This window comes from Meles meles, chromosome 4, assembly GCF_922984935.1.
Source record: "Meles meles chromosome 4, mMelMel3.1 paternal haplotype, whole genome shotgun sequence".
NCBI classification, from domain to species: domain Eukaryota; kingdom Metazoa; phylum Chordata; class Mammalia; order Carnivora; family Mustelidae; genus Meles; species Meles meles.
The window spans coordinates 67,956,435-67,975,002 of NC_060069.1; the positions used below are offsets into that span (position 1 = coordinate 67,956,435).

The 18,568-nt window shown below is 38.7% G+C and overlaps 1 protein-coding gene across 9 annotated transcripts in view; it reads left to right on the plus strand.

The window, feature by feature from the left end:
- The first annotated feature begins 2,180 nt into the window (after positions 1-2,180).
- The window catches only part of PHC3 (polyhomeotic homolog 3), a 77,865-nt gene continuing 61,477 nt past the window's right edge, over positions 2,181-18,568 (plus strand). For all 9 annotated transcript variants that reach the window (XR_006818111.1, XR_006818112.1, XM_046003863.1 and 6 more), the window contains exons 1-4: positions 2,181-2,289; positions 5,186-5,351; positions 9,216-9,371; positions 10,491-10,568. Coding sequence is in view for 7 of the 9 variants with exons in the window: in XM_046003863.1 (XP_045859819.1) it covers positions 2,276-2,289; positions 5,186-5,351; positions 9,216-9,371; positions 10,491-10,568 (414 nt within the window). In the remaining 2 variants the exon portion in view is untranslated. The remainder of the gene's footprint in view (positions 2,290-5,185; positions 5,352-9,215; positions 9,372-10,490; positions 10,569-18,568) is intronic.

Genomic DNA, 18,568 nt, shown 5'->3' on the forward strand with positions numbered 1-18,568 from the left:
GCTTAAATTAGAATCCTGTGTCTGGGTTTAGACACCGTGGGTATCTAATCACCTCACTGTATTTCTGTGCTAAATGGGAGTGATGGTAATATACCACAGGGTTGTTGTGAAAGAGCAAAAGTTTGTGAAAATCCTCTGCACTTAGTAAAAGGCTGTAGAAATGGTTGATGTTATAATAACTATCGAGTTTGGAAATGTTTCTAAAAAGCAATACTGGTCTAACATACATCTGGAATTTAAAAGCCAATCTTCACCAGGTGACAATATAGACATAGGCCTTAGATGTTCAAGGAAAAGAGGGAAGAAAGGAACAATTTTGCCCCATTTATTCCAAATACTCCTTGGAATTATGCATTTTTTTTTTCCCTAGAATTATGCATTTTTGATCTTTAGGTGTAAGACTATGCTTTCTTGGGGCACCTGGGTGGCTCAGTGGTTTAAGCCTCTGCCTTCGGCTCAGGTCATGATCTCAGGGTCCTGGGATCGAGCCCCGCATCAGGTTCTCTGCTCAGTGGGGAGCCTGTTTCTCCCTCTCTCTCTGCCTGCCTCTCTGCCTACTTGTGACCTCTCTCTCTGTCAAATAAATAAATAAAATATTTGGAAAAAAAAAAAAGACCGTGCTTTCTTTACCTTTGTTTCTCTAAAAGAAATTTCAGCAATACCAATGGACAGTTGATTCTTTTTTTTTTTTTTTTTTTTTTTTTTTTTTAAAGATTTATTTATTTGACAGATAGAGATCACAAGTAGGCAGAGGGGCAGGCAGAGAGAGAGAGAGAGGAGGAAGCAGGCTCCCCGCTAAGCAGAGAGCCCGATGCAGGGCTCGATCCCAGGACCCTGGGACCATGACCTGAGCCGAAGGCAGAGGCTTTAAACCGCTGAGCCACCCAGGTGCCCTTGGACAGTTGATTCTTGAGAGTCAAATGACAATGACATCATATGAGCAGGTCAGAAAAGAAAGAAAAACTGATGATATCTTATTTTTAAGTATCTACAGGGACTTTTCAAAGGGGACTTTCTCAGGGAGTTCTCCTAGGAGTAGTAGGAAAGGCACTGCTCTCAGAGAGGAAAATAAGGTAAAGAAACCACATTTTCAGGGGTGCCTGGCTGGTTTAGTCGGTATAGTGTGCAACTCTTGATCCAGGGGTTATAAATTTGAGTCTCACATTAGGTGTGGAGAGATTACTTAAAAAATAAAGTCTTTTAACAAAAGAAAATTAAAAAAAACCCCATGTTCTCAGAGGTGAGGGGGGAGCGTAAACTGACAATTTAGTTTACATTGGAAGTGTTCTTTTCCCTACCCTAGGGAGAGCCTGAAACACAAGATTTCCGAGATTAAGTATACTTTTCATTAGACCACATGACACTTCATGATGGATTTATATCAGTTTATTTCTCAGGTCTTGAAATTAATGCAGTTCTACCATCTGAAGAAATACCAAAAGAAGACATTATTTGTGATCAGTACATTTTTTTTTTTCCTGTTAAGTGTAGTAAAGATTATTCTGTGAACTTAAGGTTTCCAAAGCACTTAACGGATCTGTTTCAGAACACTTAGATTACAGGGATATTTCTACAAAACTCTCCCCAGTCTCTAATTTAGGACTTCCTGGAAGACAGGGACTTTTTAATACTCCTCTTTGTCTCATTCTGCCTCAGAGGACTTAGCATATATACTGAACAGTAAAACGTACTAGCAAATTTATCTCTCGTATTCAAGTTTGCAATCCCTACCAAGTGCGCAGTAAATTCATGTTGTAGACATGAACGATACTCATAGGGTAATCAAGGTGATTCCTTAACCTTACCAGCGACTGGAACACTATCTTTGAGCCTGAGAGAGGAACTGCTGGTTTGGACCCACAGTTCCACTGAGCCCCAGTTAGCAAGCCCTGCACCACCACAGTATTTCCTTTCCCACTGAACTCCAAGCATCCAGTCTTCTTGCATTTTCTTTCATCTCACTCTCTGCAATTTACATAGGCTTTTGTATATTTGAGATGTTCTTTAAATATGTAATTTAACAGTCTAAACACAACTTTTCTCGGTTACAGATCCCTTCTCGAGAGTGAGACCTTAGGCGATAGAAAGCGAGCGGTGGACGGGAGAAAAGGAAACCTGGTCACTTCCCAAAGCGAGCAAGGCCTCAGGTGGGAGTGGGGATTGGAAGCCGAGGACGCCACGTGACCTTGGGGGCCCCCGGGCTGAGTCGACCCCGCCCCTCCGCTGGCCGCCGGGAGGCGCATGCGCAGCCCGTGTTAGTGATGGAGGAGAGAAGATGGCGGAAGCGGAGTGAGTGACTTGCTGGTGACTGATGTCGTAACCGGGGGGCGAGTGGGGCAGCGACATGTCCCCTAAGGGGAAAGCTCAAGGCTTTCTGGCGGGCAGTGCAGGGAAAGGGAGACCCAAGAGCTACCTTATCCTTGGGGATTCCGCTTGGCCCATATCGGGGGGCGGAGGCCAACTGTACGGGTCTGGTTCCCTCCAGGCGGGAGCGCCCCTTCCGCGATCTGATCCCAAATCGGCCGGGCCCTGCGCGCAGAGTCACCCTAGGGACCCCGATCGCTGGGGTCTTCCGGGAGCTGAGTCCTGGAGGGCTCCTCAGGCGCTGTCATCCCTGCAAGTGGGCCCCGAGGGCAGCCTTGTCACGGATGCCCGCGCCGGGGCCCCGCGGAGGCTGGGGAGGGTTGGGTGGGCACTGCCAGGCCTCCTTCGCGCTCCCCTCCTTCCCGCCCCGGCGTCACCCCACTGCTTCTCGGTAGGAGAACCTGAGACGAGGCTGCTCACCGCCCTCCCCTGGGAGGCGTGGAGAAGGTGTCCCAGCGCGGGCCTTGGAGCGGAGGGTGGTGGGGGGAAATGTTCCTGCGGGTCTGGCTAGGCAGAAAACACCCCAGAAGAAAGACCTTATTTCCCTTGGGTCTCTGGCTGCAGTGTTGATGCCACCTTAGAGGGCCATATTCTTGGTGGCGGTGTGGTGTGATGGTATCCTTCGCTAGCTACTCAAACTTAAGTGTTTCCTGGGTAGGCCTCTTGGGCACCAGGACTGCCAGCTGTATTTTGCAGACAGTACTACGCACAGACGGTGGAGTTAGCAAAATTGTTCTTTTGTGCCAGGTCTCCAAATGCAGTACAATGGTTTGGCCAGTTCTACTCATTGATGTTTAGACTTGTGCCTAGAATTTGGATTATCTGTGACCATTTTTGTTTTGTTACTGAACAAACCTACCATGAGGTCTGAGTTTGACCACATGATTGCATAGAATACCACTCTAAAAGGACCAGAATTTAAGTTGGCTTTTTGCATATTACTGCTACGTTTTGTAAGTGTTATGAAGCCAGTAATTTGGTAAAAAGTTTACCTTATCTACCACTAAATCTGAATGATGTTGAACAGTTACCATGTGATGCTGTGATTTGATGATTGGAAGGCAGTTTGAAAAACTATAAAAAAAAACAAACAAACCCCAGAGAAGCATAAAGATGTGTGACTCATTTACTAATCAGAAAAGTGAAGTCAGCTGTTTTCCTCCACTGTTTTCGTTTCACTTATTAAATTGAATTTTCTTTTTAGTTTTAATTCCTTGAGGAGCATATAAATACTATTTACATAAATGATGTAAAGAACAAAGAATATTTGTACATAAAAGGACACCATATGGGAATAGCGTATGCATGCATAGTTAGTGCCAATTCCTTTGTCTTTTCATGAAGTAGAAAGTGTTCTTGTTAACATTCTTGTCAATGATGCTGATGTGATGTGTGTCAAATTTTGTTTCTCAGAAGAAAAGAGGGGTTAAGAAAGGCAGATAAGACTATTGTATTCACAGGTGTGCTTTTCACCATTCTGGTGCATTTCTAACTCTACAAAAACTATTGTAGTTCTACTTTCTAACAATATTGAGGGCTTCAGAATTGACTTAAAATACAATGTTGTTTGATTGAATTAAAGTATAGATTCAAGGTGAAGTGGAAGTTTATATCACAATAGTGAAGTGAGTTTGCAGTATTGGAGGGGAAGAAATCAGAAAGTCTGGTATAAAAATGTACTTTATGAACTTTATTGTTCAGATGTGGGGAAAATGACATAATTGTGCTGTTTTCAGAATTTGGAGCAATTCTTTGTGAAAAGACACTTTTGTAGGGAAGTGGGAAAATTGTTGTCAGGTGCTTCTCTGATTTCCCAGAGTAATCTGCTAATAAGTGTAACCAGAGTTATTAGATGTAGTAAGGACAATGTTATAGACTAATAAGGGAAAAGCCAGTGTGAGTTAATAAAAAATTACTATTTTTACCTTTTTTTTTAAAGATTTTATTTATTTGGCAGAGAGAAAGATCACAAGTAGGAAGAGAAGCAGACAGAAAGAGGTGGGAGGAAGCAGGCTCCCCGCTGAGCAGAGAGCCCGATGTGGGGCTCGATCCCAGGACCCTGGAATCATGACCTGAGCCAAAGGCAGAGGCTTAACCCACTGAGCCACCCAGGCACCCCAATTAACCTTTTTTTTTTTTTTTTAATGTAAGTTTTATGCCAGTGTTGGGCTTAAACTCAAGAGGACTTTGAGGTCAAGAGTCACATGCCCTACTCACTAAGCCAGCCAGGTGTCCCTTGGAGCCCCACGTTAGATATGGAGATTACTTAAAAAATAAAATCTTAAAAAAATTTTTTTTAAATTATTTAATAAGAGAACATGTTTTTAAAGCAGAGTGCATATGGTAACCAGAAATAACCTAATTAACACAAGTCCTTAGGCATCCTGTTTTAATATATAGATAAGAATTACTTCAATTTGTGATTGGTATGGGCAAAAGAACGTAAAAAAATACTTTAAAGTACTCTGATGCTGCTTAAGCATTTGTTTTTTAGGTAGTTTAGTGTTCTCTTATAAACCTGTTCTCATTTCACTTATCTTTTAATAATGGAAAGATAAACTTTAGGCCAGGATTTATTTAAGTTGCATATCCTGAATCATTTGAGTGCAGATTTAGTAGGTATTAACTATCAAATATGCTACATATTTGCGAAGTACTTTTCCTTTCTAAGTGGTTATGGTGACTGTGTGCGATGTATGCCATTTTGGGAGGGTCTTAAAAATTTAGATTGTTGCTGATTATTTCTTTGAATAATTAAATATTCTTTAAAGCCCATGAAATAATGCTTTTGCCAATGCAAATCCTTTGTGTTATCTGACAGATTCAAGGACCACAGTACAGCTATGGATAGTGAACCAAACCCTGGCACATCTTCTGTGTCGACAACAACCAGCAGCACGACCACCACCACCATCACCACTTCCTCCTCTCGAATGCAGCAACCACAGATCTCTGTCTACAGTGGCTCGGACCGACATGCCGTACAGGTATTTCGGTTCGAATGCGTGGTAGACTGAGACTTAGGATGTCATTACTTTTCTCTTAAGCCAGATGAAGCTATTGTTTCACATCCTCAGATGAGTCACATGATATTCTTTAAATGAGTACAGTTAGGATTGTTAATGTTTGAAACAATCAAAAAGTTATTTAATAATCCTATTGAGAGGGCTTATGTTTATCAGCAGGTGGCCTATAAAACCATATGTCAGGAAAATTATAACTGAAAGGACTCTAGGTGCTGCTGCAATGTGGAGAAACTCAACCTACAGCCTTGATATGCAAAGTGGCTCTAGGTTTTTCTGGGTTCTTTGTATTTGAACCCAAAATAAAGACTTAGGAAGCTCTATTGAGGTCTGTAGATGTGTTAAGAGGTTCATTTAAAACTCAAGTGGTCTAAGAACCTAAGTAGGAGGATCCATTTAAAGCTCCTAGGGGTAAAAGGGGAAGGGAATATTTAACTAGGAAAAGTTTTAGGTCTTCACTTGGTTGAGAAAATTAATCTTTATAATAATGGATGTTGAGACAATATGGTATTGCATAAAAAGGGCATGGGCATTACAGTCTGATATGCTCTTTGAATTCCATCTTCTTAATCATTAATACCTATGTAGTGTTGGATGAGGGGCGTGATCTCTTTGCACATCAGGAAACTGTGAAATGAGGATAAGACCACCTAGTTCCTTAGTTACGATGAGGATTTAAAAAAAAAAAAGATTTTGAGAGAGATTTTAAGAGAGAGAGTGCTGGAGAGTGTGAGTGCATGAGCTCAAGCAAGGGGAGGGGCTAAGGGAAAGGGAAGGAGAGAGAATCCTAAGCAGACTCCCAGCGGCATATTGAGCTGGTTGTGGGGGCTCAGTCTCACAACCCTGAAATCATGATCTGAGCTGAAACCAAGAATCAGAGCCTTCATTGACTGAGCCACCCAGGCACCCCAGTTATGAGGATTAAAGGAAGCATAGAACTGTGTGGGGCACAATATATATGCCCAGTCAATAATAATATCTAGTATTTATTGAACAGTTGCTATCTGCCAAGCGTTTGATGAGCGCTTTACGTGGATTATCTCTCTTGATCCTCGGCACACCTCTGTGAAATAGATATTATTTCCATTTTATAGGTGGTAAGACCGATGTTTTAAATGGGCTAAATAACTTTTCCTAAATTCACATAGCTAGTAGATTGTCTGGTTTTAGAGTTGTGCCTTTAACCACTCTGAGTTTTTTGTTGTTGTTGTTGTACCTGATCTCCATAATTTCATTCTACTCTGAAATAACTTAGTTGTTTGCAAGATATTCCTCTCTCCACTCCATTGCTATTTCACTGTTCTGTTGTTTTGGATTCTGAAGTTACCATGGGGTGGAGTCAAAATTGTTGGAGACTGAGTCAGTTCAGCAAAAGTTCAAACAGGAATGAGGAATGTGTTATTAATGTTCTTCACCTTTCTTTGAGGCAAAGGACACAGGAATGTGATATTTTACTGTGTCATTTTGATCTCTAGTTTCTACCTAAGCTGGATGTGTTAATAAAAAATAAAGTGTTAACTGGAAATGTGTAGATATACATGTATCTCACAAATAGCACTAACACTGGTTCTTATGAAGTTGCGTGTAATTGTTTCCCCCAAAATGTAATCAAATCAATATTTATTGAATTACCTAAGGAATTCTTTAATACCTTCCAGCATTTGTTTTCATTCCTGTGACTACTCTTTGCCCTTTTCATTTCTTTAGAGAAATAATTTAAGAACAGTGTATTTTATCTTTTAACTTGTATTTAACGAGTCCTTCTTCCATGAGTCTGTGGTTTGAATGGAAATGAAAGACTATGTTGATGATAAAAGAAATGACTACACTCTGACAAAAATGTGTCAAATAGATTACTCATTTCTTATTTCAATTTGATTTTAGTTTTGTTATGTAATTTAAAGAACATATATAGATTTACCTGACCAAAAAGACATACTGTTGTAATTCTCTATCACTTAATGTTGGTCTATAGTCTTCTGCTACTAAGGTTCAAACTCCTACATTGATTTTGTGACAAGAGTCTGTAGCAGGTTTAGCAGTCTATAGTTGGAGAGATGAGATATGTATACATGAAAGTAAACACAAGGAAATATATTTTCTTGGAATTTAAATAAAGAGATTCATTGCTTTATGGCGCATGGTGTCCTGACAGACCTCAAGCTGTAGGATTATGGCTCTGTTCCTCCCTTAGCTCTGAAAACTCTGTGGTTGATGCTGAGGTTAGGGTTCTGTGCTGTTTAAGAGTCACTGTGGGCATGATGTGACTTTGGGACATGGTTGCAGAGGACTGGCATAGTCTGAGTTACAGGTTTGGACAGATAAAGGATTTTTCTCTGTTTTTTAGAATATTTGACTTTCCTACATTTATCTATTTATGCATTTTCAGGCTCAGATTTTATATTTCATTAACAAATACAGTAACACTTTTTCAGGAATTTTTTTAGTTAAAATAGTTTATTCTATGTTGAAAGGAATCTGACATTTAAAAGACATTTAAAAAGTAATTAATAATTTAAAACATGAAACATCCTTATAATTTTTTGTGATTATTAATATAATACTACTCAGATTTTTTTCAGACATTTAAAGAAAAATATACACGAGAAGGTAAAAATCACCTTAAATCTAGTTGTCTCCCGGGAGTCTTTTAATGTTTTTCTGAATATTCTTTTAAATATTTTAATATAAAAATGGTATCTTAATACACCATTTAGTAATCTGCTTTTTTCACCTAATAATATATTGGGAATTTTTGTGTTGTTGATAAGTGTAGATATGTTTGTATTCAATACACAGTAGCTCCGAAGTACATGTGGCTGTTTATATTAAACTTTAGTAAAATCAAAAACTAATTTTCTTAGTTGCATTAGCTACATTGGTGATTACTCAGGAGACGCGTGGCTAGTGGCTGCTGTACTGGGCAGAATGGATCTACAGGGCTATTTTTATTTTATTTTATTTTTTTGAGAGAGTGAGAGTTGGGGAGGGGAGAGGGAATCTTAAGCAGGCTCAATGCCCAGTGCAGAGTCCGACATGATGCTCAATCTCTAGACCCTGAGATCATGTATGACCTGAGCCAAAATCAAGAGTTAGACCCTCAACCGACTGAGCCACCCAGGCACCTCTGTGTTACTATTTGTAACTACTGCAGGGTTGTGCATATTCCTCTCTACACCCAAGCCCAGAATTCTATTAAGCTTTATCCAAAATAGTTATACCGGTTTCCATACTTACTAACACTGTGAGAGTATCTTTTTTCCCATTTAGTGGTAGTATTCTTTTAAATCTTTATTCATCTGAAAGTTGGAGAATAGTATCTTGGTTTTGTTTTGTTTTTTTTTTTTAAAGATTTTATTTATTTATTTGACAGAGAGAGATCACAAGTAGAGCAGCTGGCGGGGTTGGGGGGGTGGGCGGGGAAGTAGGCTCTCCACTGAGCAGAGAGCCCGATGTGGGACTTGATCCCAAAACCCTGAGATCATGACCCGAGCTGAAGGCAGACGCTTAACCCACTGAGCCACCCAGGCACCCTGAATAGTATCTTGTTTTAATTTATAAATTTTGACTACTGATGAGATTGAAGATCTTTTCAAGTGCTCATTTGGCTCTTCTGTTCTTTGGTGAATTGTTTCTTCTGGGTGGTTTTAATTTGTATAGATTAGTGCATCTCAGTGATGTGTAACTAGGAGAGAACTGTGTTAATAAACTTGACATTAAATATTAAAGCAGTGAAATTCTCAACTGCCTGTTCTTTCATACTTTATTTTGTGGTTCAGATGAACGTTAAGATCCATGTTTGACCTTGGTTCAATTGGCTGCCCGCAGGTGATTCAGCAGGCCTTGCACCGGCCGCCCAGCTCCGCCGCTCAGTACCTGCAGCAGATGTACGCCGCTCAGCAGCAGCACTTGATGCTGCACACAGCCGCGTTGCAGCAGCAGCACTTGAGCAGCTCCCAGCTGCAGAGCCTCGCTGCTGTTCAGGTGAGACTTCCATAAATGGAGAGTTCATGAGGCCAACGTCGAGGAAAAGTTGACATTCTTTGCGGATAATCACTGAAAACAAATATGTTGGGAGTTATTTCAGAATCCTTAAATATCCTCTGATTATTTTTTCTTAAAGAAATTAATAGGTGGCCAAATAGAAGTTAATGAAACAAATATGGCTATGTCTTATATGGTACTCTGTCGCTAGCTTTTGTCCCACTGCTTTTTATTTGCACTGCAGAAATTCAGTGCGAAGTGTCAGGAATGTGTGTATAAAATTCTAGGTACAACAGTGAATACTTCAGGTTACATGAATTGTATTTACATTTCAGTGATAATTTTTTTAATGTAATTTACATTCACTAAAAAATTGAACTGCATAAAATTATAAGAGGTAAAGTAGAAGTGTTCCTTTTCTAGACTCACTGCTGTTTTTCATTCTTCAGAGGTGGCCACTGTTTAATATGTATCACTCCAGAAATTTCCTATCTAAAATAGTATCCATGAAGCTTTCTCATACCCACACATACTTTTCCTACTGATAACAGGATAATTTTATGATTAAATACTTGCTTTAAAAAAGATTTTTGTTAGTCTCTTTATTTAAATAAAACTACATGTGAGATTTAATCTTAAATCTTCTTACTAAAGTAGGATCTTAGTGGACTAAACCTGAAAAATAGTTATTTCTGTTAGAAACACATCCCCAGCTGTTGCTTCTTCTTCATAGTGTACTTTTAAATAACCTCGTGTTCATGATACAAGTTAGGAAACTGAAACCCACTGGCACTTCACGTAGCTACAATTTCTTTTTCATAATGTTGTTATGGGTGGTTTCACTTCAAAGAAGACAGAGAGCTGATGAGTAAAACTGACAATGAGTGCAGCTATTAAAATAAGATTAGCCTTTGGGTCCTCAGTTTTCATCATTCAGCTTTTTCTTTTCCTCTTAATCTGTTTGGCCAAAGCTTCATTTATGTTGGCTATGAAATGGATTGGTTTATAACACAGACGTTTTAACTTTTATCATGGTTTTGTGGTATGCTGGTACTAAAAGCTTTTAACTTTAGATTCTTATAGATCTGTATAAGATCTTTATAGATCTTATTATTTTAGGCAAGTTTGTCCAGTGGAAGACCATCTACATCCCCAACAGGAAGTGTCACACAACAGTCAAGTATGTCCCAGACATCTGTAAGTGCCCTAATTTTTTTCCTGGATTTAAAAATTTTAATTACTGTTTTCTAAAAGTGAACTGTTACTGTTTACAAAGTTGCTATTGCATTTTGTTGATTGCTTCTTAAGTAATAAGTGCCAAGAAATAGAAGTGGTAAGTTTCAAGAATCCAGAACTAATATTAAGCTTCTGAAAATCTGAGTCTTAAAAAAAATGTTTTTGTATTATTTCTTATACATGTTTTACCATTGATTTTGTTCAGATCTTACGTGATTCAAAATGTTTGCAGTTTTCAGTGTGTATTGAAAACCTGAAATATACAGTGCAAGGGGTATTAGGTCACGCATTTACTGTGATTTACTATAATATACTAAAGAATGTTAACCCTTGACGCATAAATGTTTCTAGGTTTTTCTGGGCACCTCACATTTTAGAAATTAATACTTTTCAGCTTATGCTTACTTATCTTGACCAAATTTACAAGTATCTATTCAAGATAATGTAATTTATTTTGAGAAAGGAGTAAATCTGCTTGGCTGTATTACACATAAATACTGGGAAATTGTATAAAGTTTTCCAGTTGAAAGAAATTTTCAGGCATGATTATACTTAACTTTTTATTTTGATATAATTTAAGTTGGAAAAATAATAAACATTTCTGTATATTCTTTACTCAGATTCACCAGTTGTTAGCATTTGGCTCATTGCTTTACCATTCATTCTTTTTCTCTGCATATACACATATAGACATATCTTTTTCTGAACCATTTGCAGGTAAGTTGAGACATGTTCCTTTATTTCTGAATACTTTGATATGTATTTCCCAGAAAGAAAGTTGTTCTCTTACAGAGCGACATGAAAATAATCAGATTCAGGAAATTTAGCATTGATAGTGTAGTCCATATTCACATTTCATCAGTTCCAGATTTCTCTGCATCATCACTGTAGCTATAGAGCAGTGGGGGCACTGCTGTGGGGGGACTATGCTGTGCGTTATAGGATACTTAGCAGCCTGCCTAGCTTCTAGCCACTGGATACTAGTAGGCTATGGCCTTCCTCCTTGCCACAGTGTGACAACCAAAAATATCTCTAGACCCTGCCATATGTTTCCTGGAGGGCAAAACTGCTTCTGGTTGAGATCCATTAAGTTAACCTAATCATATCCTTACCAGCTATTTTTTCCTGATCCAGGAGGATAATATTTTGATACCTTATAAAGTTGACTCCAATAGAGTTTAGTTTGTAGATTGCTAAGAAATTGAAGATGAACTTGTACTGTATTTCTTTGTCTAGGGGTTTGGTCTTTCCTGACTTGATACCTATATCTATATGATCTATCAATCTATCTATCTATCTATACACACACACACATACACACACACACACGGTTATTTTTCTGGATATTGATCTGACTTTATTTTTTTTTTATAGGGCCAGAGAAAGGCAGGGCAGGGGCAGGGGAGAGGGAGAGAGAGACTCTTAAGTCTCTTAAGAGAGACTCTTAAGCAGGTTCCATGCCCAGTGCCAAGCCTGTTGTGGGGCACAATCTCACAACCCTGAGATCATGACCTGAGCCGAAATCAAGAGTTGGACGCTTAACCGACTAGGCCATGACATTTTTAATTAAAAAATTCTGTTCTTTTTTAGCATGGAAGTATCCAGGAACATGTAAAATTAGGTAATAAATTATGACTTGAAAATGTTAGGCTGAAGAAAATAAAAAATTCAGTAGTATAATCTAGCCCTAAGCATTAATAACTGTAATTATGATTATTGATGTCATGTCTTTCTTTAATACATTGGTAGTTAAGGCAGTCATTCATAAACATTGGTGGTCTGGTTAAAAAATTATAGATAGTTTTTTTATTCTATGAAATACTGGAATAACATTAGGGTATATGTGGATAAAGAGGTGTTTTTTAATTTTTCAAATTATTAAAAGGTATCCTTTTAAACTGTTTTTCTCTCATTATGATTTTATGTATGTGACTTTCACAGAAATTATAATTCCAGTGATTGTGTTTATTTTTTATGATGTTGTTAGTGCTGCTTGTCATAAACCAGGCAGCCTCATATGATAAAGTATGCCAGAATCTGTGACTGGTTGGTGGAGGAAAAGAAATAAGCAGGGAGAACAGATGTCCAGGAAAAAAAAAGGAGTAATGCATTACATTTGCTTCATTTTTGATCCCAGCTGAATAATAGCTTAAGGGAGTTGACTAGCTCCCTTAGTAGATTGTAGCAATCTACAACTAGTAGACATAATCCAAATTATGATACCAGGGTAGCTTAGTGAATGTGGGTCAGTCTCCAAAAGCGGGGCAGAACCTTGTAGCAGAAATCTCTAGGTAATGATACTAATGACCCATGTTAGGGGGCAGTCTAGTAATTTTCAGTTTTGGTTATTTCAAGGTAGGGTTCCAGATTAATAGTGAAAGCCCGTGGGGAAGGGTCCAGCTTTTAGTATAATAAAGGACCGGATCGTAGGTTGTCAAGTTTTTAGCCAGATTAACTTGGGTTTAAAGTAGGAGTGGGATCCCAGTAGGGAAATGGAATATTATTAAAGAGTGGATTAGGACCTGGGGAAACTGGAGAAGTCTATTGTTAATTGAATATATAGGTAAATAGTGGATGCAAGCATCCTCTTCTTCCTTCATTAAAACAGAAAGACTAATTCTAGACACTGATCAGTATGTGAGAGTGGTGGTTTTATGATTGTTTGGCTCTAAAACTAGTTGGGACTGAGGGTTTAGTTTGTTGTCTCTGTACTTTAAGTGAACAGGACTTAGATTTGGTTAAATTTGATTTGTCAAAATGAACCCTAACCAGTTAAAGCATCAACAAACTTAAAAAAAAAACACAAAATGGTTGAAAATATATTTGTACCTTATAGGTTAACCAGCTTTTATTTGTGACATAACAAGGGCTCTTCTATAGTGGTGAGATAAACAATTCACAAAAGACCTGCACTGGTAATTTTCAAAAGAAAGACTATTTCTGGGTTTTAAACGTGAAAACGTATTTGCCATATTAGTAATAAAGAAATGTATATTAAAATAATAGTGACATCTCTCAAATTAGAAAACAAAAACATTGAGCCAATACCCATTGTTGGCAAAGATGTGAGAAAGTAGATACATTAGTTTACTATCAATGGGAATGTATTTGGTACAGCTTTTCTGGAGGATTATTTGACATTGTGTATGAAAATTTAAATTGTGCATTCCCTTTCACTTATCACTATTATTTTTAGTGATGTCATTTACTAAAAATGATAGATAATTATGACAGATAATCATGTAAAAATGACATAATTATGCAAATATGCATGGCTTATAATGATGAAGAATTATAAACAGTATAAATAAGTGCCCATTAATCAAAGATTAACTTATAGTTAACTCATACAGAGGAATACTGCAGCTAACAAAAAATGCTGTATATATGTATACAGAGAGACTTAGATTTTCATTAGATATTAAGTGAAAAAAGCAAAAATGTGTAGTATGATCTCATTAAGTTATTTCTTTAGGTTATTCTGTTTTTCAGTTCTAAAATTTCCATTTGGTTCTTACTTATATCTCTGTTTGCTGAGAGATTTTGCTTTTTCATTCAAGTGCGCTCAAGTTGCTTATTCAAAGCATTTTTATAATGACTGCTTTAAAATCTGTCCAAATTATCGTATCTCTTTCATCTTGGTGTTGGCATCCACTTGTTGTCTTTTTTATTCCGCTTTGGTCTTTCTGGTTCTTGGTATGAGTGATTTTTGATTGAAACCTCAACATTTTGAGTATTTGAGACTATGGATTGTTTTAAACTTTGCATTTTGGCTCCTGACTTCTGAAAGGGAATGTTGCCAACTCCTTAATACCGTCTGAGGGTAGACTGACACCTGAGAGGGTGCTTCTCAAAATTCCTGAGTCAGGGGAGAGTTCTGGCTCCTCATTAGACCTCCATGGATGCGTCCCTGGCTGGAGGAGTTGTGGGAAGGGAATAAGAATGCCATCTTATGGCTCCCCGCTTGGTCTCCACTGATACCTTAGGGATGGGGTGGGTTTGTGGAGGTAGTCTATTCCTGCATGGCTGGGATAAAAGTCCTGGCTCTCTACCGCGGCTTCTCTGATGCTTATCCATTGGAGGGATTATGGCAATTGAGGTGCCTTGTTAAAACCTGGTGTAGGTGGAAGTCTTTGCTGGTGTGGCTGGGGCCACATTGTTTTCTGTGGTGTTTGGCTGGAGTAGAGCAACTATCCAAGTTTTCTATGTTGCTAGGGAGTTTCTTTCTTGTTCATTTGGCTAGAAAGAGCAGGCTTCTTTTGGGGCGCTTTTTGGTTTGCCCCCGTTTGTGTTTCTGGGTTACACACTGTTTTAGCTCCAAGTTTGGCTTATATAAGAGAAAAGGAAAACCAGGGAGCCCACAACCACATGGTCCTGTGTGTTCTGAGGTCCCTAGCCAGTCTGCTTTTTTCTACCTTTCAGGACCTTCTTATGCTTATTGTATATGTTACATCCAGGGTTTTTAGTTGTATTTAGGGGCAGGAATAGGGAAAAGTACGTCTGTTCTATAGGGGCAGGAATAGGGAAAAGTATGTTTGTTCCATCTTTCTGGAAACAATTCCTGTCATTTAACTTACTTTTAAAAAAATTATATATCTGCTTGATAACTCAAGAAGAATATCTGTAATACATAACAAATTGTTAATCAGTGTTTTTTTCTGAGGAAGTGGATTGAAGAGCTTCATTTTGTTAATTTTAAAAAAATATTTATTTGAGAGAGAGAGAGAGAGAGAGAGAGAGTGCGCTATAGAGAGGACGAGTCGGGGAGAGGGAGAGAAGCTGGCTCCCTGCTCAGCCGGGAGCCCAACGCAAGGCTCCATCCCAGGGTCCTGGAATCATGACTGAACCTAAGGCATACGCTCAACTGCCTGAGCCATGCAGGTGCCCCTATTTTGTTAATTGTTATATTGCCTAAATAAAACACGAATATGCTTTTGTTGTCTAAGGTACAGACACTACAAATGTGTAGAGTAAAAGGGACATCCCTTCTCAATAGTCCCTTTTGGTGTGAAAAAGTAATGTGTAAAGATTTCTTATTACTGTGTGTTTCTATACATAAATGTAAATAGATAGGTCTGTGATTAATTTTATTTGTTTTAATGTAAGTGAAGTGCTATCATTCTCTATATACTTTTGCTCATTGAGCATTTTCAGCTGGAAAGGATTATGTAGCTGAAAATTGCAATTACGAGTCTCTAAGTGACTGGAGGGCTATTTGCATCTCATTCCCTTTATCTTTTCTTTGTTGTTTTTTGGTCTTGGAATCTACATTAATCCCAGATGTTTTGACTTTAATTCACTGTACTATTTAGTCAAAAGTTTGTATTAGTTTATAATAGCTTTCTAGTTATGGTGCCAGACAAGATGAGCTTTTGAAGCCTGGTTAGTTTTATGATTTTTTTCATTCATATATTTACTCATTCATACAACAAATATTTATTGAAATATCATACAACAAATATTTATTGAGCATTTAATATGTGTCAAAACCCTTTAGGTACGGGAACACAGCAACACAACAGACTCTGTTCTTATGGAGCTAGGGATAGACAGATGGTAAACTGCTGGTATATAATATGTCAGATGGTAAGTGCTATAAAGAAGAATAAAGCAAGAAAGGGGAATAGGATGAGGGAATTTGCTATTTTAACTAGGGTGGTCAGGGAGGGCACTGCTAATAAAGATGGTATTTGAAGGAGGGTTAGGGAGGCAAGCATGCTCAAGGAACAGAAAGGAGTATTGTGGCTGGAGTAGAATGAGAGAGTGGTAGTGTGGTTAGAGATGACATTAGAGAGGTAATTGTAGTCCAGTCATAAGGAGATTATAAAACTCTTACTCAAATTGGGAAGCTATTGGAAAGCTATTTCAGTAGGGAAGCCACATGATCTCAGGTTTTTGTTGTTGTTGTTGTTTTTAAGATTTTATTTATTTATTTAACAGAGAGAGACACACAGAGAGAGAGGGAACACTAGTAGGGGGAGTGGGAGAGGGAGAAGCAGACTCCCCACTGAGCAGGGAGCCGGATGTGGGGCTTGATCCCAGGACCCTGAGATCATGACCTGAGCTGAAGGCAGACGCTTAACCGACTGAGCCACCCAGGTGCCCCGTTGTTTTGTTTTTTAATTCTAATTTTTTTTTTTTTAAGATTTTATTTATTTGACAGACAGAGATCATAAGTAGGCAGACAGGCCAGCAGAGAGAGAGGGGGAAGCAGGCTCCCTGTTGAGCAGAGAGCCCGGTGTGGGACTTGATCCCAGGACCCTGAGACCTTGACCTGAGCCGAAGGCAGAGGTCCAACACACTGAGCCTCCCAGGTGCCCGGATCTCAGGTTTTAACTTAGTGTTAGGTTGTGAGGGGTGAAGATAGAAGCAGGGAGACCAGTTAAATGATTCTTGTAGTAATCCAAGAAAGATTGGGAGTTTGCACCATGATGGTGACAGTAGATACGGTGAGAAGTAGTTGGCCAGATTCTAGATAATTTTTTTCACCAATATTTTTTTATTGAAATTTGTATATGTCTTAAAAGTAGAGCTAATAGGGTGTGCTGATGGATTGAATTAAAGATGTGAGGAAAGGTGAAGAGTGAAGAGTCAAGGTGAAGTAAAGGTGAAGAGTCAAGGATAACTGTAGTATTTCCGCCTGAACATTTAGAAGGATCTGACAAAGCAGGTGTTGAGAAGAAAATCAAGAGTTCAGTTTGGACATTCTGACTTTATGGTGGATGTTGAGTAAACATTGGATATATGAGTTTGGACTTCATATGGAGGTCTGGTGATTAGTGATGTCTTGTGCATCTCATTGGAAATTCAAGTCATAAGAAAGAGTACATGATGATTTCACTACCAATTCTGGGTTATCATGAAAGATGGGTAGAACGGAGTCGGTGAAGGACATGGATTCTAGTCCTCATTCTATGACTGACTGACTGGTGGTGTGCTTAGAGCAAGTCGTTTAGCCTCCTTAGTGATTTATACCCCATTTTTCTTCTGTGTAAAAATCAGTTGTCTAATTAAATGGTTTTCATTACTCTTTCCACCTAGATAACTCTGGGTCTGGATCAAGGTATACACTGAATTGCATCTCCCCAAAGTTCATGTATTGAAGCCCTCATGTGACTATATTAGAAATTTTGCTGTTATGAGTAAACCTGCATTGGAGTTCTGTTACATATTTTTGTATATATATCTAGTTACTTGTTTTTTAAAAATTTCTAAAGAGTACACTTATTGAGTCAGTGAGATGGTTTTCTAGATCAAGAACCTTAAAAATGTTTACTTTTCTCTAAAAATGTCTAAGTCAGATCAATCACATATCAAATGAACCCGTTACAAGTTTTTTTCTGAGAGAAGATTACTTGGTTATAACCAGTCATTCCCAGTGGTCTATTGCTAATGTTCTCATCCTATTACCTATTTTAGGAGGCACTTGAATCAAGGATTTTTTAGATTTTTATTTATTTATTTATTTGACAGAGAGAGAGAGATCACAAGTAGGCAGAGAGGCAGGCAGAGAGAGGGGAGGAAGCAGGCTCCCCGCGGAGCAGAGAGCCCGATGCGGGGCTCGATCCCAGACCCCGAGATCACGACCCGAGCCGAAGGCAGCGGCTCAATCCACTGAGCCACCCAGGCGCCCCTGAATCAAGGATTTTTAAAAATGTAATTTCTTTTTTTTTTTTTTTTTTTTTTTTTTTTTTTTTTTTTTAAAAGATTTTATTTATTTATTTGACAGAGAGAGATCACAAGTAGATAGAGAGGCAGGCAGAGAGAGAGAGAGAGAAAGAGAGAGAGAGAGAGGGAAGCAGGCTCCCCGCTGAGCAGAGAGCCCGATGTGGGACTCGATCCCAGGACCCCGAGATCATGACCCGAGCCGAAGGCAGCGGCCCAACCCACTGAGCCACCCAGGCGCCCTAAAAAGTGATTGAGTTTAGAAATCTATTCCAAAACTTAATACTACCTTAAAG